Source organism: Xiphophorus couchianus, chromosome 13, assembly GCF_001444195.1.
Source record: "Xiphophorus couchianus chromosome 13, X_couchianus-1.0, whole genome shotgun sequence".
NCBI lineage: Eukaryota > Metazoa > Chordata > Actinopteri > Cyprinodontiformes > Poeciliidae > Xiphophorus > Xiphophorus couchianus.
Window position 1 is genome coordinate 727,819 of NC_040240.1, and position 24,347 is coordinate 752,165.

Here is a 24,347-nt window from a genome sequence, read left to right on the forward strand (position 1 = left end):
CATCCAGAGCTTTAAGGAACTCCGGGCAGATCTCATCCACCCCCAGGGCCCTGCCACCGAGGAGCTTTTTAACCACCTCGGCAACCTCCTCCCCAGAGATTGGAGAGCCCAACCCAGAGTCCCCAGGCTCAGTTTCCTCAATGGAAGGCATGTTGGTGGGATTGAGGAGGTCTTCAATGTAATCTGCCCACCGGCCCACAACGTCCCGAGTTAGGTCAGCAGCACACCATCCCCACTACTGTATAAACAGTGTTGGTGCCGCACTGCTTCCCCCTCCTGAGACGCTGGATGGTGGACCAGAATTGCCTCGAAACCATACAGAACTCTTTCTCCATGGCCTCTCCAAACTCCTCCCACGCCTGAGATTTTGCCTCAGCAACCACCCGAGCCGCATGTCGCTTTGCCCGCCAGTACCCATCAGCTGCTTTCAGAGTCCCACAGGCCAAGAAGACCTGATAGGACTCCTTCTTTTGTCTGACAGCATCCCTAGCCAACGGTGTCCACCAACGAGTTCAAGGGTTGCCGCCTCGACAGGCACTGACAACCTTGCGGCCACAGGTTTGATAGGCCGCCTCAACAATGGAGGCACGGAACATGGTCCACTCAGACTCAATGTCCCCCAAACGACAGTCAGGACCCGTCCCCCAACCCGTAGGCGGAGGGAGACTACCTTCTCGTTCACCGGGGTAAATCCTAATGTACAGGCACCGAGATGGGGGGCAACAAGTATGCCCACTCCTGTCTGACGCCTCTCACCGTGGGCAACTCCAGAGTGGAAGTATGTCCAGCCCCTCTCAAGGAGACTGGTGCCAGAGCCATGCATCGAAATGAGACTGACTACTTCTAGCCGGAACCTCTCAACCTCACACACTAGCTCCGGCTCCGTCCCCACCAGAGAGGTGACATTCCACGTCCCAAGAGCCAGCTTCTGCAACTGAGGATCAAACCACCAGGGTCCCCTCCCTTGGCCGCCACCCATCACACAATGCACCTGACCCCTTTGGCCCTTCTCACGGGTGGTGGGCCCATGGGAAGGGGGACCCATGTTTCTTCTTCGGGCTAAGCCCAGCCGAGCGCCATGGGAAAAAGCCCGGCCACCTGACGCTCACCGTCGTGCCCCCCCTCCAGGGCTGGCTCCAGAGTGGGGCCCCGGAGACCGGCGTCTGGGCAAGGGAACGCCAAGTCCAATGTTTTTAATCATCATCGGGGCCTTCAGGGTGCACTTTGTCTGGTCCCTCACCTAGGACCTGTCTGCCTTGGGTGACCCTACCAGGGGCATGAAGCCCCAGACAGCATAGCTCTTAGGATCACTGGGGCACTCAAACCCCTCCACCAAGATAAGGTGGCAACCCAAGGAGAGGGCTGCCACATGAATTGGTGTCTTAAAGCTCAGAGCAAAACCTAAAAAAAATACAAAACCAAAGTTTAAATTCTGATTTCTTTTTGAAAAAGAAAATAGAGCATTAAGGAACATAATTAAACCAGATTTTCTAGCATATGTGCTGTAAGTGGTCACTTCCCAATTCTGTTTTAAGCAAAATTAGTATTAGTGTCATTAGAACTGTCAGTGCTATAAAAACGGCCCAGACCCTCTCTGGGTAAGGCGTATCCAAAAAATTGCCAACATTTACAGATCCAGATTGTGAGTTCCTGGTCAGGGCCCATCAAACTGTAGATCAGTTAATCTTGGTCACCACATGGTTTTGTTCCTGAAACGTTACTTGGAATGTTTCATGAAAATTGGAGAATTTTTCAATTCTTCTTGCTTGATCATATTTGATCCTGATTTCTGACGTTCTCTTATCTACCACCTACCACCCTGCAGTCAGCTGCAAGGTTTTATGGACCGCCTGCTTTCTTGCAAGTTTAATCAGGACCAGGCTGAGGCCCTACTGTCTGAGATCCAGAAGCAGGCATCCAGCCTTCCACAGATATTCACGTGGCCAGGCTTGGGAGAGCGAAGACAGGCGGTAGAGCAGGCCCAGACCCTCCTGGAGCAGAGCACAACCTTAGCCCCTGTATTCTCAGATGTGCGTTCGCAGGTAAACACAAAGAATTTAAAATATTTTAGTTATTAGAGAACAATTCTAAATATGTCTGCTTCTTGAAGGCTGAGGAGCTGTATGAAATCACACAAGACCAAGTTTGGATTGAACCTTCCTGGACAGCCATGGAGGAGGCCATTCCTGCCCTGCTAAAACAGCTAACTGTGAGCATAATAAAAATAAGAGAAATGTGACTGCAGCTGCTGTTTCAGTCTAAACATGAATTTCTGTTCTCAGGATGTGGTAGCAAACTTGGAGCAAGGTATTGTGATGGAGCGGCAGTGCACTCTGCTTATTGAACAGCATGAAGCAGCTCAGGACTGGCTGAGAGAACAGGTTAAAGGCCTGGGACCCCCACCTACAGACAGATCTGGCCTTTACAATTCTGTCAACACCCTAAAGGTTAACACATTTAATCTTCACAGTTTAAGTTGGAATACTTAGTCATCAATGGGTCACGTTTGGAATAAGAACTACATCTCTTAGACTTTAATTTTTGGCACTAAAAGACTGAACAGTGTTGGCCAAATGACTTTGCAGTGACGTACGTGTTTAGTCCTTTTTTTAGTTTGTAAGGTTGTTTGCATGTGTCTCCAGAATACTAACATACATTTAAATATATTTTATGTGAAGAGCCAGTGTTAAGAGTTTTAATGTTTCTTCCTCATACACTAGACCCAGTCCCGAATCACTTCAGTCATACTCTATATTTCCAATGTTAGAGGAGAAACACATATAAACAAAAAAACAAAATAAAACCTCAGGTAACATCCGACTGTCCGGCATGTTTTCACAAACACTGCATCTTGTCAAAGTACTGTCACTTTTAGTTTACTACAATTCTGACAGTAAATGAACAGATATTGTAGGTAACTTAAGGTGAGACACAGAACTAGTAGAGGCTGTCGTTCAGCATTATCTTATTGCTAAGTGATAGATCAGGTTCAAGCCAAACAACAAAACATAACACACAAAACATCATTATGTACTTACATCACCATCATCTGTAGATTAGTGTTGAACAGTATGAAGTGAACCTTCCTTTAATCCAAGTATTTTGACAAATTGTGCTGTGGGCTGTTTCTAGTTTTCAGAGGACTACAATTTTCTTTGGCCATATTTCAGGGATATTGCAAAAAAAAAAATAAATAAAATGAAGCCACACTGCTTTGTTCTCCGTGACTGAGAGAAAAAGCATGGACACGTGCTCTATTGCAGCCGACAACACAGCATTTTCCTTTTACAGAAGCCGTTATTCAGGGTAAATCTGGTAGAGCAAACTTAGCATTATTTTATACTGAAGTGGGTGGAGCCCCACTTTTGTTGTCAGGTCTGGGTATGGCTTGGGTGTGCTATGTAACAAAATTGTGACACAACAATTTGCAGGTTTTTGAAACAGGTTGTATTGCAGATACCAGTAGGACATTTACTTATTCCCAAAGAACAGTAGGTGTTTTTTTGTTTGTTTGTTTTAGACTATTTCTAGAAGCATTAGATAACCAAATGGAAGGACACAAACATGCGAAAAGTAAATTTTTCATAACAGTGAACCTTTAAAGTTTTAAGCCGGGTACAAAACAATAAATGTGTCCTGTGTCTGGGTACAGTTCCTTTGCAAAGTAGTAACTTTTCAGGCATGTGGTACAAATATTCGTACATAGCCAGACAGACATGACCAAAACATAGTTCACATATGTGCTACTGAGTAATTACTCACCTCTTTTTTGAAAGTGCCAAATGTGCCTGAAATGAGTAGGCCAAAAAGGGCCCATAGATACGTGACTGGTCAAATATTTCAAAATTTTTATTATTATTAGTAATAATAATAATAATAATAACAACTAACACATAATCAAAGAGATGTTGAAGAAAAAAAATAGTAAAAAAAAAATCCCTGCCTCAAAGTTTCTTTACAGGCTCATATGAAATTCATTGACTTTTTGCGACAACAAACATCAAATTAAACAAATATATTTCATACAATTTTAACAAACAAATGGCTTCTACCATGATAATTATATGAAATTAAATTAATTATTTCCCAACTTCAGAAGATTTGCCTTTACCTTAACAGTGCTATTTGGTTCCTCCTTTTAATCTCTAGTTTCTCATATTGAGGTCATCAAATCAAATTTCAGATCTACCATACCTGACTGACACCTGCTGGCCTCAGGTTTGCAACCAGTAACTTCCTCCCAGTGTCAGAATCTCACTGAGGAAGAAACTGCATTAGGTTTTCTATCACTTTATTATTTCTGCTATAACTGATGTATAATCACATAAAATAAGTCCATAAAGTTTAATTTACAATTTTTATGTCTTCGTCTTATGAGGTAGATCTCAGTCGGCTGGTGAGAGAGAAAGTAGATCTTGGTCTCAAAAAATTTGGGCATCCCTGCTACAAATGTATCTTTACCACACATTTTGACATTCGTGCATGAAATGTTTCAGATATTTTATCTAATCAGTCTTCTGCTGTCCATATCTTGGAGTTTCTATACACGCTAGAAAAGCATTTAGAGGTTTTTGTCACTAAAATGAGAACAAAAGGATTCCAAGCTTTTTTTCTTGGAGTAAACATGCTAACATATAATCTGCAACAAACTCAAATTATTACCTTTGGTTTAACGGCTTAAACCCAATGTGAGACCTCCATGTCCGTACCTCTAAACTTTCACAGAAATCTTCTCCACAGGCCTGGAGCATTACAATTTATAAGCACGCAATAAAGTGATCATATTGCACTTGACAACAGGTTGTAGTTACGTTCACCTCACGTTTCAACCTAAGGAGCCTGTTGTTAGTCTTTGTGCATTTGTTTCTTTCCACTAATAAACATTCTCTCAGTTTCCTGTTCTGTTTCACATCCAGAACAGGAACGTGAAACAGTAGATTAGACTAATCTACTAATTAGTCTAATTAAAGAGACTAATTAGTAGATTAATCTGTCTTTCTAGAGACTAATCTACTAATCAGATTGACAAATTGAGTGATGCGAGCTCCAGTCTTTCATAGCATCATTGATGGATATGACTATACTGACAGGAAGTAGCTTATTATTTTGTGTCAAAAATACAGTGAATATGCCATTGTTGCCATAAACACTGAAAGTGAATAAAACTGTTTGCAATACATTATTTCACGTCTGATCATTGAAGTTGTATAATCTTTGGCCATGTAATACTGATGACCTATTATGCCTAATAACATCAATAATAATAATAATAATAATAGCAATAATAGATTTTATTTATGTAGCGCTTTTCTTAAAACTCAAGGACACTACAGGAATCAAGCAAAATTACAAACGGAGCACTCAAGTACATCAAACAAAATATGAAACATAAAAGAGGACGTTAATCATACCTTAAAAGCTGTTCTAAAAAGGTGTGTTTTGAGAAATGATCTGAATGTGGATAGGTCTGAACAGTCACGGATGTGTTAGTAGAGGGAGTGCCATAGGATGGGAGCAGCTATGGAGAACGCTCTATCACTTCAGGTCTGATGCTTGGTTGTTAGTGATAGAGACATGAGGAGTGGAGGCTGTGTGGAGGAGTGTAATGGGGGAGCAAGTTGGTTAGGTAGCATGGGGCTTGATTATGGAAGGCTTTGAAATGGATGTGCTGAGAGACAGGGAAGGAGCTTCTGGAGAACTGGGGTGGTGTGGTCACAGGAGTAGGTATAGCCAAGAAGGGGAGTGATGGATGGAGAAGTAATATTTTTTAGATGAAAGAAGGCAGTTCTTATCAGGTTCAAACAACCTAAAACATTCAAACACCACACAAATAGGAGAAAGACAAGAAAGTTTTAGATTTACTTGTGGCAAGGAGAAAAGACAGGAGCGTGCTTCAGTTACAATCTCCCACTGTTCTGAAGCACGTGCTACCACACCCTTTCTTTATATTTTCTTACGGTGGTCCCTAGTCACATAGCTTATTCTGTTATCTTGAGTTAATTATGTAGTGTTGCTGCTTCTTCTGTTCTTCTGTTCTCTTGAGTCACAGGCGTGTTGGACCTACGGGCTGACGTAGTGCAAAGTGCAGAGTTCAGTTCCTGTTTGCTTCCTTCTGCAGGCGGTTGAGTTCAGTTCTTGTTTGTTTCCTTCTGTAGCTACAATGCAGGAACTGGTGAACTCACATAACAATGGGAGCTGTTGCGCAACAAAACAACTTCACACCACAAACACAGCAAACATAAGATAACATACTAAATATTTCTAACAGTTCTGCTCTTCTGTTACACCGTGATAGAAGAGCAGTGGAGGAGCTGTTGTTAAATTGTTGTCTGTTTGTGAGATATGACTGTAAATAGGAGACAGCGATGTCGGTGATGTTGAGGGAGCATTCTATATTGGAGAGAAAAATGGTGTGACTGATGGTGAGGTCTAAGAGGACAAGAATGTTGAGATGTCCAGAGTTTGAGAAAAGGAGATCAATGGTGACTTTTAGTAGGGCTATTTCTGTGCTGTGAAGTGAACGGAAGTCAGAATGAAATGGTTCATGCAAGTCATTGGAAGTAAGGTGGGTTTTCATTTGATTGGCAACAACATTTCCAGTATTTTAGACAGAAAGGGGATGTTGGTCAGATCGTGTCAGGGTTTAGTCCGGGCTGTTTGAGGATGGGTGTCATAGCAGCGAGTTTGAGGGTTTGGGGGACTGAACCAGAGCTGAAGGAGGGTGACGATGATGATGCCACTGATAAGTGGAGAAATGACAGGGAGACAGTTATTTACAAACATGGATGGAATGAGGTCCAGAGCACAAGTGGAGCTTTGCATGCCTGAAATGAGTTTGGACAACTCCACTGGGGTCACAGGAGGAAACTGACAGAAACAACCTTTTTCATCAAACATAAACACAAGAAGCCCATATTCACAACTGCTCTTACAGAATTTCACCTATGTGCATCTAGGGATGCGTACCTTTGACACTTGAATTGATTTGGTATTGATATCCGGTACCATCAGTGATGGTACTCGACGGTACCAATTTTTGGAACTTTTGTGTGTTGTTTTTCATAAAAAAATATTTTCTTATATAACATTTAACAAATATATCAAGACAACATCCAACTCTTTATATTCACAGATGTTTGACAAATTTCTTTAAAGTGAAAACTCTTCAGAGCAACTAACGGAGTGTTTTGTCTCATCGAACAAATTCAAATCCAGCTCCATGTATTCCTATTTATCAAGTCCCCTCAGTTGCATGGTACATGTTGTTGTTGCCATAACCAAATGTAGTAAACATTTGTCCGTCCATGTTGCCGGCTACAGAAGAAGAGTCGGTGATAGATGCAGGTGTGCTAGCAGAGGCTAATGCAGGAGTTGTAGGTCTGAGGCTGTCGAAAGTTGTGCACTCTTTAGAAAAATCTTGTGTTTAGCCAGGTGTTTTCTCAAGTTATGCATGCTTTCAACACTGGCCTTGTACCTCACGTCACAAATATTGCAAAGAGCATAATTTGCATCGCATTTTGAAAAGTGGAGCCATTCATTTGAGCGTTTTCTAACGGCTATGCTTACTTACAGTCATGTGAAAACGTTTGGGCTTCCCTATTAATCTTAATTTTTGTTTTTATTTCTAAATATTTGGGTGTTTGCAATAGCTATTTCAGTGTGATATATCTAGTAACTGATGGATACAGTAATATTTCAGTATTGAAATGAGGTTTATTGGGCTAACAGAAAATGTGCAATATGTATTAAAACAAAATTTGACAGGTGCAAAAATTTGGGTACTCTTATCATTTTATTGATTTGAATACCCTTAACTACTTTTCACTGACTTACTGAAACACAATATTGATTAAGTAACTTTATTATGATTTGAACTTCATAGCCAGGTGTAGCCAACCATGAAAAAGGTATTTAAGGTGGCCTATTGCAAGTTGTTCTCCTATTTGAATCTCCTCTGAAGAGTGGCATCATGAGCACCTCAAAAGAACTCTCAAATGGTCTCAAAATAAAGATAGTCCAACATAGTTGTATAGGGGAAGGATACAAAAAGTTGTCTCAATGATTTAAACTATCAGTTTCCACTGCGAAGAACATAGTAAGGAAGTGGAAGACCACAGGGACAGTACTTGTTAAGCCCAGAAGTGGCAGGCCAAGAAAAATATCAGAGGCAGAGAAGAAGAATGGTGAGAACTGTCAAGGACTCCCCACAGGCCACCTCCAAAGACCTGCAGCATCGTCTTGCTGCAGATGGTGTCACTGTGCATCGCTCAACAATTCAGTGCACTTTGCATGAGAAGAAGCTGTATGGGGGAGTGATGCGACAGAAGCCTTTTCTGCCAGCACGCCACAAACAGTCGCTTGAGGTCTGCAAAAGCACATTTAGACAAGCCAGCTTCATTTTGGAATAAAGTCCTGTGGAGTGATGAAACAAAGATTGAGTTGTTTGGTCATAAAAAAAGGTGTTATGCATGGAGGTGAAAACACAGCATTCCAAGAAAAACACTTGCTACCCACTGTAAAATTTGGTGGAACTTCCATCATGCTTTGGGGCTGTGTGGCCAATGCCGGCACGGGGAATCTTGTTAAAGTTGAGGGTCGCATGGATTCCATACAATATCAGCAGATTCTTGAGAACAATATTCAAGAATCAGTTACAAAGTTGAAGTTACGCCGGGGATGGATATTCCAGCAAGACAATGATCCAAAACACCACTCCAAATCTACTGAGGCATTCATGCAGAGGAACAATTACAATGTTCTGGAATGGCCATCTCAATTCCCAGACCTGAATATCATTGAACATCTGTGGGATGGTTTGAAGCAGGCTGTCCATGCTCGGCGACCATCAAACCTAACTGAACTGGAATTATTTTACAAAGAGGAATGGTCAAAAATACCTTCAACTAGGATCCAGGAACTCATTAAAAGCTATAAGAAGCGTCTAGAGGCTGTTATTTTTGCAAAAGGAGGATCTACTAAATATTAATGTCACTTTTCTGTTGAGGTGCCCATATTTTTCTTTTAGTCCAATAAACCTCATTTAAATACTGAAATATTACTGTGTCCAAAAGTTATTGGTTGTATCAAACTGAAATAGCTGTTGCAAACATCCAAATATTTCGAGATAAAATAATAAGGGTGCCCAAACTTTTTCATATGACTGTAGTTTACTGAACTAGCTGACGTCATTACGCCCCTTTGTGTGCTATGCTGCATTCAGGACAAATATGGAAAATCCCCCAATCTTCCTCCATACTGTCACGATGATGCGTTTAGGTACCGAAACGTACTGTTTGTTTTTATGTGATTAGGTTCTTTGTAGTACTGAAAGAATTTGGTTGGTACTTATAAAAGTATAAAAGAATTCGGTACCTATCCCTATGCGCAACCTTAGTCCAGGCCTCCTGGTCTAACATTTTTGTCTTTTTCTAGGCTTTGCTCCAGACAGTTGATAGGGAGCAGAGAGACATGATGGAACTGGATTCTGCCAAAGACTGCTTGTTGAGCCTCTGTACTCCTGGAGGTCAAGATGCTATCACACTGGAGGTTTGCTACCTCCATGAACAGTGTGCCAAATCAGAGCATGAAGTGAGGAAGTGCCTGACAACCTGTGAGAGGCAGTTAGAGGAGATGGACTGTGAACTGGCCCAAATATCCCAGGAGTTAAAGGAGAGAGCGGCTGCCCTGCAGTGGGAACTGCGCTCTCTGGACCAGGCATTTAGTTACAGTGAACCACAGAACAACATAGCTCAGCTTCAGCAGCACTGGCTCAGCCTTCAGGTATTGTCTGAATTTTCTATAAAAAAGTTTTGCTGAAAAAAATGCACCTTCTGAAATAATTGTTTCTCTCCCACTGTGCCAACTGTTGAGTAATGTAGCTTTTCATTTTTCTGTCAGAACTGTGAGAACTCACTGCTGGATTTGGGTGTCAAAGTTCATGACCTGTACCAAGAAGTAAAATCTGCAACATATACCAACGAGTTACCTGCAGAAATTATCAGTTTGGTTGAATCTTTATGCCAGCAACATACCAGGTACCATTATTACAAACACCTTTTCCTGACATTTCAACAGAGCTGCCATTCACAATGTGCACAATTATTAGGCAAGTTTGAGTTTTGACCATATCATCATTTTTATGCATATTTTCCAACACTAAGCTGTATAAACCTGAATGCTTATTGAATGTAAACATATCTGATGTTTATTTGTTTAATGAGGGAGAGTGAGAGCTAAGGAGATCAACACTATATCAAGGTCTGTAGAATTATCAGACAGCTTCTTTTAATCAGGCAAAATGAGCTGAAAAAGAGACTTAAGTGACTCTGAAAAGTCCAAAATTGTAAAAAGTATTTTAGCAGGATTCATCACTCTTGAAATTGTTAAGACATTGGGTGTGATCACAACTTAGCTGGAGTACCCAGAGTACTTAATTACATACATTGAAAAGACATCCTGCCTACATTTAAGCTTGGTGGTAGCTCACTGATCCTCTGGGGCTGCTTTGTTTCCTCTGGCACTAGAAACCTGCTGAGCAAAATGGACTTGATAAACTATCTGATAATCCTTGGAAAAAAATCCCCACTGTCTGTGAGGAAGCTGGAGCTTTGGTGACACTGGAGAGTCAAACCCGATGTCCTGAAAAATTCTCTAGACTGATCATCAATGGCTGCAGCACACAAACCAAATGATCCTAATGAACTGAATACATTTGGCTACGAAGTGTACACCAAGATTCATTAGGAGTAATGCCAGAAGCTACTGCCTGGTTTATAAATCCTATTTTTTGCAGGTCAGACCTGCTGAATGATGCAGCCTGAATTTATTATTTATTGTGGTTCATTAGAGCCTGATCAAAAAAAGAATAGAATACTTTGGTCCTTGTTACTCTGCAGGACCAAATTAAAGGTGTCATCCTTGGAGGAGAAGTCAGAGACTGATGGTGTTCTATGAAAAATGATCAGGTTCCCTTATTCTAAAACTATAATGTTTGCTGATGGAGACTTTATATATATATAATATATATATATTAAAAAATATATCAGCAAAAAATATTATATTAACCCTAACCCTTAACCCCAGTCCTAGCAAAAAAGTCTCCATCAGCAAACATTATAGTTTTAGAATAAGGGAACCTGATCATTTATATATACAGTATATATATATACACACACACCCATTTCTGTTATACCTGGTGCCAGAAACAGCGGAAACATGCTACACTCATTGACTCTGATTTCTAATTAAATGGAATCAAAAAAGTATTCCCCCACCATGTTATTTATTGAACCTACTTTTTTTCCTGAGTTGCACAGACACTTATTTGTATTGAATGTTTGAACGATTACAAGATCAATTGATAACAACTGCACTACATTTTCTTTCTCTGCATTGACAGTTTGGAGTTTAGGCTAAGTGACCACCAAGGGGCCTGTTCTACAAACACAGCTCATTATCTGAGGGACTCTATTTCTATTATGCAACAGTGGACCCACAGCAACCCTTCAGACTTAGTTTCTTCTGTGCAGGTTTTCTCCTTGTCTCTCAATCACGTCACATATTTTACTGTTAAATTATTGCTAATATTCTGCTTCTTCATCTATGCTATCATAAAATATATGACATAAAATATATTACACTGATATGTGAGCAAAAGTTAATGTTTTTTTTTCCCCTCTTGGTCTCAGATGGCCACAGACGAAGTTGAAAATCTGCAACACAATCTGCATGAAGCACTTTCTCATCAACAATTTCTAACAGCCTGCCTGACACAAGACTTGTTTCAGAAGTTTAAGAAAGAGTGCTTAGAGACTCTTGAACATGTAGATGCACACAAAAACTCTTTAAATCAGAGCTTGAAGGTAACTACATCATAGAATTGTTTCTAAATCAATGTTTTGTAAGATCAAGAATGAAACGTGATCTTACAAAAGTAAGACTAAGAAACATGGTGTTTCTTACTTAAATAAAGTAACTTAATTCTAATACAAAAACCTTATTTCAGTTTTCTCTGTTTTATTGAAGGAAATTGAACAGAGAGGCGAAGAACTGCCTGATACTCAGTCCTTGGATATGTCTCATGTAAAACTGGTGGAAACAAAGAGTACTGTTGTGGCACCACCTCGTAAGAACAAGAGTTTCCATGAGAAGCAAAGTGCATCCTTACCCAAAACATCCACATCTGTTATGGATGAATTATTGGTTCAAGTTGAGGAAATGCAGACTCAAATTCTGAAACCCAGTTTGAAACCAGTCTTGGAAGTTTCAAAAAGTGCTACATGTGAAGAAATTTCACTGATTCCATCCAGAAGAAATTCAAAGTGCTTAGAGACTGAAAAAGAACTTGTCCATACAGAGGTGGAGTCTGACATGAGGAAAGCTACAAAAACTCACTGCAGTGTTATTAGTAGAAGTGAGCCTGAAACCAAGTTTGAACCAAGTAACATTGAGGCCAGGAGTCAAATATTACTCTCAAAAACAAGTGATGCTAAATTGCAACAGAACCAGGAATATTTTAAAATTGCACCATCTGGGGTTACTACTGTTGAAAAAAATGCAAGTGTTGTGTGTCCACAGTTTGTTCAAAGGTACCCTGATCCAACTCTTTTAAGACAAAAAGAGGTTCGACCTCCCAGACAAAAACCAATGAGTCCAAAATGTCCCTCTAAATATCTTGAACAACAAATGGTACAAGCAGAGCTAACTGAAGTCAGCCATGGGGAAGAATCAAAACTTATACCAATCAGAAGAAAGTCAAAGACTGCCGTCCCTGCTGCAACTTGCAGGGAAGTTGCTTTTGATAATTGGAGTACAAAGGTTGACCCTGAAGATAATAAAACACTTGTCAGCTTGGAATCTTCAGATTTGCTCAGAGAATCAGAAACAAAGGAAACCACTGATGAAGAGAAAGATAAACCTTCTCCAGCCAAAAGAAGAATAAAAGGTCAAGAAACACCAATAGAGCATATCTCCAAAACATTGGCAGAAAGCCATACCCATCCAAACAGTGACAAGTCTTTACAAAGTTCTAAAGAGCAACAACGGGCTTTTGTAGAAGAAACTGAATTTATATCAAGTCGTCGGAAGTTGAACCTTGAAGTTCAGTTGGAGTTATATTACTCTGCCAATATAACACCAAGTGTAGATCCTGATGATACCCAGCAAGAATCAAACTTTGCCACAGAAACCTTTATAGACAGTCCTTTTTTGTCACCCAAAAGAAAATCAGAGAAAACAGAACTGTGTGTTGTACAAGCCTTTGTACAGATGGATGAGGCTGAAAGTAATACGTCTTTACAGTTTGAACAAAATAATAATGAATCTATGGCTCAAGGATCTTCAGATCAGTTCATAGAATCAACTGACTCTTCTCTTAAGGACAAAGGTAAATTTTCATCAACTAAATGTATCTCAGGAACATCAAAACCTTTGCAAGACACCATTGCAAAACCTGTACAGGATAAATTAATGTGGCCTGAAGGACAGAATCCTTCAGAAGAAACAGAGACCATTTTAACAGAAATAGCAGTCATACCGATTAGGAGAAAATCAACATGTAGTGACGTTTCAGCATCTGTCCAGCCTGCCACTATGGGAATCTACAAGCTGGAGTCTAACGAAACAAAAAAAGAAATTGGAAGTGAAAAAGCTACTGATCAAGAAGAACATGAGCCCATCCTAACCACAAGGTCCAACTGTCTTGTAAGTTATCAAGAACATTTTAGCAAGGAGAAGGCACAGGGAATGGAAAATGATCAGATCAGATCAGGGGGAAATGAAAGACAGGCTGAAGTACTAGTAGTGGAGTCAGTTAAGCTTATACAAAATAAAAGAAAGTCAGAATGTCAAAAGCTTCCTCTAGAACACTTGACTAATCAGGTACCATCAAATGAAAAGTATGATTCTGAGAGCTCAATGCCACCATACACAGAGGAAACAGATTTTAATTTGGCAGGAACTAAGCTTAGACAAACAAGAAAAGATGTAACAAGGGTTGAGCCTTCAGCAGGTCCAGAGTTACTATGTGCTACTGATGTAGATACAACACATCTTATAGAAAAGCATAACAGCCTTAAATTTACCACAGCAGAAAATAACAGCAATGACAATGAAACTGTAGCAGAAGACATCAGCTCAGAAAAAAAGAGTGATTTCCAAGACCAGGATCAACAAGAAAAGGAAAAGGTCACAGTTGATCTAGACACAGGTGGAAGATTACTACAGTCATTAGATAGTCCTTTCCACAAAGTAGAAACCTGTGCTTCAGCTCATACTAATGGCTCTAAGGCAGACATTTCATACAGTTCAAGTATACCATGCAAAACATTCGACACCGGGCTGCAGGAGTCTGAGCACAAAGCCAAAGAGACTCCTCATCAAACTATTTCTCAATCTTCAGAAAGAGATTTGGACGTGGTTTCTGAAGTACAGTGCCTGCTTTCTTCTGATACTACAGATGTTTCCATAGCTTTACAACCAGAGACTATGGCTGTTGGAACTGGTGCTTTAGAGATGAAGGAAATAAGGAAGGAACTTAACACAGAAAGAGATTCTTCAACTCAGCCATCAGATAAACTAACTACTGATCGGGAGGAATATGAGTACTTTACAACCACAACATCAAAAAGTTTCCTTGTTACCCCAGAAACTTTTTACAAGGAGGAAACACTGGTGACGAAAGCTCCTGATCATCAGATAGCTGAAGCTACTATTGAGTTGATGTATTTTAGAGACCAACCAGAACTAATAGATTCAGTTATAAATGAACAAAGTCCAGACAAAACTGAGTCACAGAATCTAAGTAATAGTGATAAAAATAAAACCCAAAGTAAATGTGGAGAAGCACCTTCAAGAACACAAGATGACAGAGAACCATTTTCAACTGCTGTAGTGGGACTAACACATATTTCATTAACCAAACAAAAGTCAGAAAGCCCCAAAAATGTTGATGAAATGAAGGAATCTGGAACAAAGACAGAAAATGGCAATATAGACAACCAAACTATTGTACAACAACACAGTGACATAGCTGAAGAAACTAAAGTTCAGATTCTGGAAGATGAGACTCTACAAGGCATGAAAGTAGCCACAGTCATTCTTGATACAAGGGAAAAATGTATGGGTAAAGCAAGTTATCTTAGCCACGAGTTGGACACTTGTGCATTAAGCCATCATGCTAAAGAGAATGAGGAAGACATTTCAGCCATTCCATTAAAGTCATGTCAGGAGTCTGAGCATAGAGGCAGAGGTTGTCCACAACAAACAATTGCCCAGTCTTCAGAAAGAGATCTGGACACTGCTTTCAAAGTGCAACTCTCTTTTTCCTCTGAATCTTTAGATCCACCTATTACAGATAATTACATATTAAATTTGTGGAAAAACACAGAGAAAATTGAGAAGAGATATTTGATTCTTGATGTGCCTGCAGCCGCATTAAGTCAGATAAGTGAGATAGAGCTAAATCAACCCGATGCAGAGTCTCAAGGCAAAAATATTTCCAACAGACATAGCTCTGCTGTTTCTACACTTGCTTTGTCTCAAGAAGAAAGGACTGAGCTCACAGAAATACACTTAATAGAGAATGACAATTTTAAACTGAGAGGAACTGTGAGTGAGCAAAAAGAGTCTGAGCATAATGCATCACAGGAAATATGTGAGAAGCTTAAGGAAAGTTCTGTGCACAAAGTCAAAGAGATCATGGAAGAAAGGTTTGCTCAGAAGGAACCTGACTGCATTCTAGATCTAGATATCACTAGTAGTCCTGAGGTCACTGACAACACATGTGTCACAGGAGATAAGACAGTTGAGGAGCCTGTTGAAAGCATTATCCAGGAAGATATTATTGAGAAAACCTCAGCTGAAATCAAGGCTCCTGGTTTGGAAGCAGCAATGGTACACATGACAGAACCTATAGAAATAAGCTTTTATGAGCAAGACCAAATACATCAGATTGAGACTAGACTGGCAAAGGAATGTAGTATTCCAGTTAAACGTCCCACTCTTCTAACACATAAGGGTGATGCAGAATCTGTCACCTTAGAGAGATCTCAAATACTGACCAAAGTCTGTATTCTACAGCTAGATATGCAGAGCAGCCAAGAAGAGAGTGATCCCACCTCTAAGGAAGAAGAAAAAGAGACAGTCATAGATACTGATCAAACACATAACCAGTCTGAAACATATATAGTTTCTCTCAACCCAGAGGAAGCTACATCTACAATGAGTGAGATAGATCAAGCCAGTAGTAGCCAAATTGTAGGTAGTGTCGGTCAAGCTAGCTCTGTTCAACTCGCTTCTTTTGGTTATGAGTCAGTACACCCACAGGAAACAAGAGTCATTGAAATATGCTTAAATGACAAAGACATAGGTCACAGAGAAAAAGAGACAAAGATAGAACTTTTGAGTACAGAAAATGAAAAGGCTGGGCCTGGCAAAAGACATAGTTTCATGAAAGATCATCCTGAAATGGCAACTGAAACACCAAATTATTTTTCTAACAGCCTTGGAGAAAAATCCGAAGAGTCAGAGAAAACTCACAAGGAACCTGAAGAACAAGAAGCCCAACAAGCCAGTGCTAATGGGCAGGAAAACGTGTTTGTCAAAGTAGAGGAGCCAGAACTAGATGGAATAAGAGCGGAATCACAACAAACTGACTCCAATGTGTCTCAGGATGACTCCTCACAACCATTGTCTTCATGTGATGCGGACACTGTACTTGATGACAAAACGACCTCTGAACAAGGTCATTTCAATACAGAAGTAATGAATAGGCAAGACATCTGGAGAACCGTAGAGGAAAGACGTGGGGATCTGTCCCAGAAACTGAATGACAACTCTATTACAGAAAAAGGAAAACGGTTGTTGATTTTACAACCAGATACTAAGGTGCAAAAAACCACATCAGTGGTTACAATCGCAAAGATGCCAAAGACTGATCCAAATGAAACATGCATACAGGGCCATCGAGGAATAGGAAAGCAAAACCTAATTTCTGTAGATGTTTACCCTGAAGAGATGTTAATGGTAGATTTAAAACGGCAAGTATCTTTTGATGCAAAGAAACCTGAAATAGATAATGAAAAAATTCAAGATTACAAGCAGCTAGAATCTGGGAATGGTGCATTACCTGAGGTAGATAAAGATCCCAGTGTTGCAGAACAACCATCTAAACTGGTAATACATGACACTGATGTTGGACCAGAGACCTTTTATAAGAACTTTATTGAAAATACAGAAATTTTTGTGAGCCCTTTTGAAGTCCGAATTGCAGACACTGAAAAGCAGCTAGGAATGGTGCCGTGCATAAAGACTGACTCAATAAAAGAAAGCCAAGATGCAGCAATAGCAAAGGTTCAACAAGGGTTTGAAAGAATTAAAGAAACTGTTCAAGAAACCTTTACAGAGCGGTTCATGTCTCAACTTAGCTTGGTCCAAACGTATAAACACTCAACAGATGCAAAAGAAAAGATTGGTGAACAAGTGACAGAGACTGAAGAAAGTACAGTCAGTGCAGATCTACAGCTTCAAACTCTTGATGATGAAGTAAAGCTTCAGACTGTGAACTTGCCAAAGGTAAGTTATTCTATTATAGCCATCAGTTTTGTATAAGGAACACAAATCTTAACCCCAAATAGAATACACGAACTATCATGGTAAGAAAGAAATATTGTCATTGAAGTCAGACTACTTGCAGCTTCCAGGGTCATGTATCAAATATTATATAAGGTGTTGTGTTGGAATCTTAAAAACTTCATTAGCACTCGACTGGGACGGTTAAGAAATATAGTGAGAAGCACTTTATTACCCCTAAAGGGCTGTAGTGAAAACTTTACATATTTATTTATGAATGCTTTTCATTTTTATCTTTTGGAAATAAAGTGACCTAGCCTAGCCATTGTGTTCCCATGCCATTCCGCTTGATTCTCATCTCCCTTCCTTGCTCTGTCTGGGTGTGATGGATTCCTCCAGTAGAATTTCAACTGGGTCAGTCACTGAAAAGAAATAGCAGTTGTGACTGTTGATGTCGATTTTCTGCGCTAATTTAGAAGTGTAGTTGGGGCGTGCTGTGGTGACGCAGGGGGTTAGCATGCCCCATGTTTGGAGGCCTTAGTCCTCGACGCGGACGTCACGGGTTCGACTCCCGGTCCCGACGACCTTTGCCGCATGTCTTCCCCCATCTCCTCACCCTCCTTCCTGTCTGCCTACTGTCAAAAAAAATACGAGCCACTAGTGCCGCAAAAACTCTTCGGAGAAAAAAAAAAAAAAGAAGTGTAGTCTGCCTGTAGTTGTAGTTTAGCAATGGCAGGAAGTTTCCAGCCAAAGTTGTCTGTAATGTATATCTCCAAGAACTTAGAGCTACTGATCTCCTTTGTCTTGTTCAATCAATCAATTTTTATTTGCTTAGCACATTTCAGCAGCAGGGCATTTCAAAGTGCAAACAAAAACACAGCCATACACCAATCAAAACATTACATTAAATCAAGTGCCATCGTTAAATTCGTAATTAATTACATTTCAAATACAACTCTTAACAGGTGGGTTTTTAGTCGAGATTTAAAGGAAGTCAGTGTTTCAGCTGTTTTACAGTTTTTTGGAAGTTTGTTTCAGATTTGTGGTGCATAGAAGCTGAATGCTGCTTCTCCATGTTTGGTTCTGGTTCTAGGGATGCAGAGCAGACCAGAACCAGAAGACCTGAGAGGTCTGGAAGGTTGATACAACAGCAGATCTTTAATATATTGTGGTGCTAAGTTGTTCAGTGATTTATAAACTACCAACAGTATTTTAAAGTCTATTCTTTGAGCTACAGGGAACCAGTGTAGGGACTTTAAAACTGGTGTCATGTGCTCCATCTTCCTGGTTTTAGTGAGAATGCAAGCAGCAGCATTCTGGATCAGCTGCAGCTGTTTGATTGATTTGTTGGACAGACCTGTGAAGATGCTGTTGCAGTAATCAATGCGACTAAAGACAAAGACATCGATAAGTTTCTCTAGATCTCGCTGAGACATTAGTCATTTAACCCTGGAAATGTGCTTCAGGTGATAGAAGGCCAACTTTGTAACTGTCTTTATGTCGCTCTGAAGGTTCAGGTCAGAGTCCATCACTACTCCCAGGTTTCGGACTTGATCGCTGGGTTTTAGTTGTAATAACTGAAGCTGTGCATTGACTCTAGATCTATAACTCTAGATCGTTCCTCTTTAGGTCCAAAGATAACTTCAGTTTTGTTTCTGTTCAGCTGGAGAAAGTTTTGGCACATCCACACATGTATCTGTTCTAAGCATTTATTCAGTGATTGGATGGGTTCAGAGTTACCTGGTGAGATTGTAATGTAGAGCTGTTCTATCTTGTTGACATTCAAGAGCAGGTTGTTTATTCTACACCAGTCCATAAGATGTTGTACTAGTTTTCTGTAATGCACTAAATTGTTGTCCTGAATGAGGCCCACCATTGTTGTATCGTTTGCATATTTCAGGATGTGGTTGGGGTTAAACCTGGGACAACAGTCATGGGTCATCAGAATAAACAGCATGGAGCTCAAGACACAGCCCTTTGGGGAACCAGTATTCAAAGAAATGACACTGGAGGTGTTATTACCCACAAGTTCTGTTGGTGAAGAAGTCCAGGAGCCAGTTGCACTGTGGAGTGTGGAGGCCCAGGGGGACCAATTTTCATACCAGATGTTAAGGGGTGATCATATTAAATGCTGAGCTGAAATCCAAAAACTGCATCTGCAAGTCAGGATTCCTCTCCTCCAGGTGTACCAGGCTCAGATGAAGATGGAGATGACTTCCTCAGTGGAGTGGTTAGGCTTGTATGCAAACTGGAATGGGTTAAATGATGGAGGCAGTATTGAAACAATGTGATCCTTAACCACCCTCTTGAAGCACTTCATGATAGTTGATGTTAGTGCAACGGAGCAAAAGTCATTAAGACACCCGATGATTGGTTTCTTGGCTCTGGAATAATTATAGCTGACTTAAAATATGGGGGAACAATGGTCTGGTACAGTGATGTATTAAAGATGTCCTTGAGCACATGGGCTAGCTGTTCCACACACACTCTGATCAGCCTTCCTTTAATGTTGTCAGGAACGTTCCAGTGCATTTCCATGCATTCACGGAAAACAGCAACTCCGTCAGAAAGCTGACCACAGCTACACTGTTTCTCTTTTCTTTTTTGCTGTCAATATTTCAGAAAAACGAGCTGCTAGCAGCGTTGCTAATTCAGTTATTCTGCTGCAAAAGTTATATGTGTTCCTGGCGCTGCTCCTGATTAAACTCATTATTAAACTCTTCCCATACTGAGCAGATCTCTGATAGCAAACTTCTAAACGCTAAAAGCTAAATGTTTGCAGTTTTTCCAATGTAATAAATCACAAGGTAATCAATGAATGCGGTCATCTGCCAATCAAGTGGTTTTAAAGCTTCAGACTATGAACCTACCCTGCTTGGTGCTGCTAGAACTACCCCTGAAGTAGGTAAAAGAAATCTGAGAACAGCCACACTGAGCTGGGCGAATTTGCTAGTAGAAAACAAATATGGCCAACGCATAACGAACCGGTTAGAGGGGTTTAGTGGAAAAGCACTTTTAGAGAGCCTGACCTGGAGCCTCATGTATAAAGCGTGCCTACTCACAAAGAATGTGCGGCACCATATTATACACACAAGTTAGCAAAATGAAAGTATTGTGAAAGTTTGTGTAAATATACGCAAACTTTTTACTTGCCTTTTTACCTGAAAATGTACGACAGCCACACATTCTTATTTTGTGGACAATAAGAAAACTAGAAGGCAACCAAAACTCACCTAGGTACACTGAAACCTGAATACATTCAGTGTATTTACACCACGAAGCATCAAACCTGATGTTTTTTTCATGATTTTAATCTTTTATTGTTTAAACGTAAACGATGAAACTGAATTACATTTATCCTCAGACGGTGACATTATTTAATTTATTTTTCACAAAATAAATAAAAGTACAAGGATGTGAAAACCTCACTTGAATGTAAATATTAAAGTTCCTACGTTTTTGTCACATAAAGATTGGTCTGTGCACCGAAGGTTATGAAATGCATGTTATCTGTGGGTAATTTCATTCTCACTGAAAAAGAAAACTGGCTCAGGTCAACAGTTTAACTCTAAACATGTCAGGTTTGATTATCTGTAAGGAGATCAAGGTGTGCAGACAATCAAACATAAGTAGCTGTGCAAAGGTGTACAGTGTAATTGTGGATCGTTTTGGCTCTGATGGAGAATATCACCAATAGAAGGTTTCGGAGAGAGCATTTGTTCAGAGGCCATATTGATCTGCTGGGAAATGTTGATGGTGGTTATTGGGCCATGCTTATTGTTTCAAACGGTGGCAGCCTTCTGGGTTTTTATACAAATTTATGGGTAGCGACAGGGTTGACCTGGAGCTGCGCTCTACTTCCCACAAATTATGATTTACAAAGAAAAGTTGTGCAGATATGTGTGTATGCACGGCTTTATACATCTGAATTTTTTTGGTGCACCAATTTGTTTGTATGCCAGTTTTTAGTCTGAAAGCTGTGCACTCTTTTATATGTGAGGACCCTGGAGATGTTGGCAGCTATTTTGAATATAATCCCTTTGTTGACTATTTTTCATGCAATGGAACACAAGATTTCAGTTTCTTATGAGACTTCTTTGCATCCCTTACCAGACTCAAGCTACATTCTACATTCTGAAAGCCTCAGAAAGTTCTTTGCAACTCACTATGGGGTTCACAGTCACTTCAGCAGTTTGGAGTACCAAGCTAATTGTCTGGGGTTTAAACAGGAAAAATCTCAATCAAACGAGGAGAAATAATGTTCTTATCTTATTGAACTTACTTTAAGATTTTGAGTGGGTTGTCCTAATTTATTCACTGAAAACACATTTTTTATCACATTTTACAGAAAATTTATGTTGCTTGAATTTTTTCATACTGTTAAAATTTATATTAAATATCTAAAAAATACAAAAAAGAAAACACAGACTGCTGAAAGGTCTTAAGTCTGTCATGCTGGTTTATATTAACTAAGATATATATGGGGGTTTAGCACTGTGGTATTAGTAAAATTATGTAGTTTTCATAAATGTTGGTTTATATTTTACTGCCAAATGCATGTTAAGTGCTTAAAGAGAATATAACTGAATAATCAATTTATTGTTTGTTAAAAATGTATAGATTGGTTCCAGTGCTGAGGAAAAGCTGACAGAATCACTGGGGGTTGAGAAATTCTCATCTGATATTGGCGCAGTAACCCATCGGGAAGAACTGGCTGCTCAGGAACATGGAACAAGGCTTACTAACAAACCAGATCTGAAAGAATCAGAGAGTACCACTGTAGATAAGATTTTCACAGAGATACAGCAACTCTCAGACACCAAAATCATCACTCAGCTCATAGAGGTACTGTGATTACAGTCTGTAAGTGTTTGTCAGTGTTAAGCTTACTGTTAACTTATGCAAACAGGAATGAATCTAAGACTCTTCTAAGTTAGTTTCAATAATGTTTTGACTTTTTTCAAGGTTGAACTGCGCAAGAACGAACCAGAGGATCTGATCATACCCACCAGTCATTTGGATTTGCAGCAAAGCAGACTAGCATCTACTGTTTTTCACATTAAGAACAGTCCCACTGAGCTTTACCCAAAAGCCATGGCCCTGCAAGTGGAGGAGGTTCAGGTGAGATTAGTGGCTGCACACTTGCAAGATAATATATATATATAACGTCTGCTTGGACTAGGACGTTAAAACACAACACTTGACACAGAACCATAATGTTCATTTTATTCTTTTAATGACAATATCCATCAGAACTGAGCTCATATTTGTTTTTTTTTATTTTCTGGGGCTTGATGAGGCTAGCGGTGGAAACTGAAAGAGTTTTTCCATGCACAAAGTTTTTCTCATTCCATAAAATGAGAGGTGTTTCAGTTTCATTGTCCAACCCCTGTATATATACAGTATATACTGTATATATATATATACTGAACAAAAATATATAAACGCCCCATGTCAAATATAAGAGTTTTATGAACATTTTTGTTACGCAATATATAGAGAAACTCAAAATATATTTTGAGTAATTACTGATTTTCATATCGGCATTGATAACATCGTGGTATGGCCATTTGTAGTGGATTGACAGTCTTTTGAACATAAGGGTCAAGTTGAAGAATTTGCCGAGCATGCAGGTTGGCTTCTCGTAGGCGGTTACGGACAGTCTGAGGTGTGATGTGTCTGTAGTGCAGACCAATAGTCTCATCAGCTGTGTGTTTCATTGGTCTTATCCGATCCCATAGATGGACGAGCCGGATGTGGTGATCTTGTGCTGGAGTGGTCACACGTGTCCTGTGAGGATAAGGTAGATTTGCAGTAGTGCCACTCTGTTGGAAACAAACTCTTAAATGGCCTATGGTCCGATAATGGACATTGAGCCGTGCAGCTACTGCTCTGGTGGACATCCTTGCACCCAACATGCCAATGGCGTGCTCCGACATAACTTGAGACATCGGAGGCATTATGACTTGTGACAAAATTTGGCATTGTGGGGTGGCCTTTTATTGTCCCCAGTCCAAGGATTGTCCAGTTGTTGCTCATGTTATCTGATCACCCACGGGACATGCCCCACCCATGCACTGAGTAAAAAAACAACTCTCTGAGTAGTGCCTACTGATGGCAAATTGGATTAAAAATTATACACAAATCAAGAGAAATATTCCTTTTCCACAATAAAATGTCAGCAAATGTTAATTTACAGTTTTTAACTTCATATGGCAACAATATATGCATGGGGCATTTATATTTTTGTTCAGTATGTATGTGTGTATATATATATACTGTATAAACTGTATATGACACTGAAGCAAGAACATAAGAAGCTTGAAGCTAAAATCTGAAGCTTGAAGTAAGTCTGATCTTCCTTTTGTTGAACAGCAAGGGTTACAGCTTGCACAGCTTCAGATGTCACTGATCCCCAAGCTGAGAAAAGCAAATGCTGGGATAAAGGACATTTTGGATCAGGAGGATCAGTGGGGCACTATGGCTCAAGATGCAGCTGCTGTTATCCAGATTAAACAGGCCCAGTTGCAACTTGTCACTGATTACTGCAAGCAAAGAGAAATGGTAAAAATGATGATGGATCAGCTCACTGCAGAACTACGAATCATGAAAATGTAAGTTATGATGACGTCTGTGCTTTTTGAACATTTCACTTTCATATAGCAGTGCAATCTCCTCAGTTTGACTTAAATGCCTTCAATGAGTCAGTTTGGACCTGTTTTTCTATCAGACATTCTGAAAAGCTCAAGATTTTGACCAGTTTTAATCCACCGTTCTTG

The 24,347-nt window shown here is 39.9% G+C and overlaps 1 protein-coding gene across 4 annotated transcripts in view; it reads left to right on the forward strand.

The window, feature by feature from the left end:
- Positions 1-24,347, forward strand: part of LOC114155726 (uncharacterized) — a 274,038-nt gene that overhangs the window by 202,944 nt on the left and 46,747 nt on the right. For all 4 annotated transcript variants that reach the window (XM_028035761.1, XM_028035762.1, XM_028035763.1 and 1 more), the window contains 11 exons: positions 1,826-2,042; positions 2,111-2,209; positions 2,283-2,447; positions 9,433-9,780; positions 9,898-10,034; positions 11,399-11,528; positions 11,688-11,861; positions 12,025-17,571; positions 22,189-22,413; positions 22,534-22,689; positions 23,944-24,182. In XM_028035761.1, the coding sequence (XP_027891562.1) occupies positions 1,826-2,042; positions 2,111-2,209; positions 2,283-2,447; positions 9,433-9,780; positions 9,898-10,034; positions 11,399-11,528; positions 11,688-11,861; positions 12,025-17,571; positions 22,189-22,413; positions 22,534-22,689; positions 23,944-24,182 (7,437 nt within the window). The remainder of the gene's footprint in view (positions 1-1,825; positions 2,043-2,110; positions 2,210-2,282; positions 2,448-9,432; positions 9,781-9,897; positions 10,035-11,398; positions 11,529-11,687; positions 11,862-12,024; positions 17,572-22,188; positions 22,414-22,533; positions 22,690-23,943; positions 24,183-24,347) is intronic.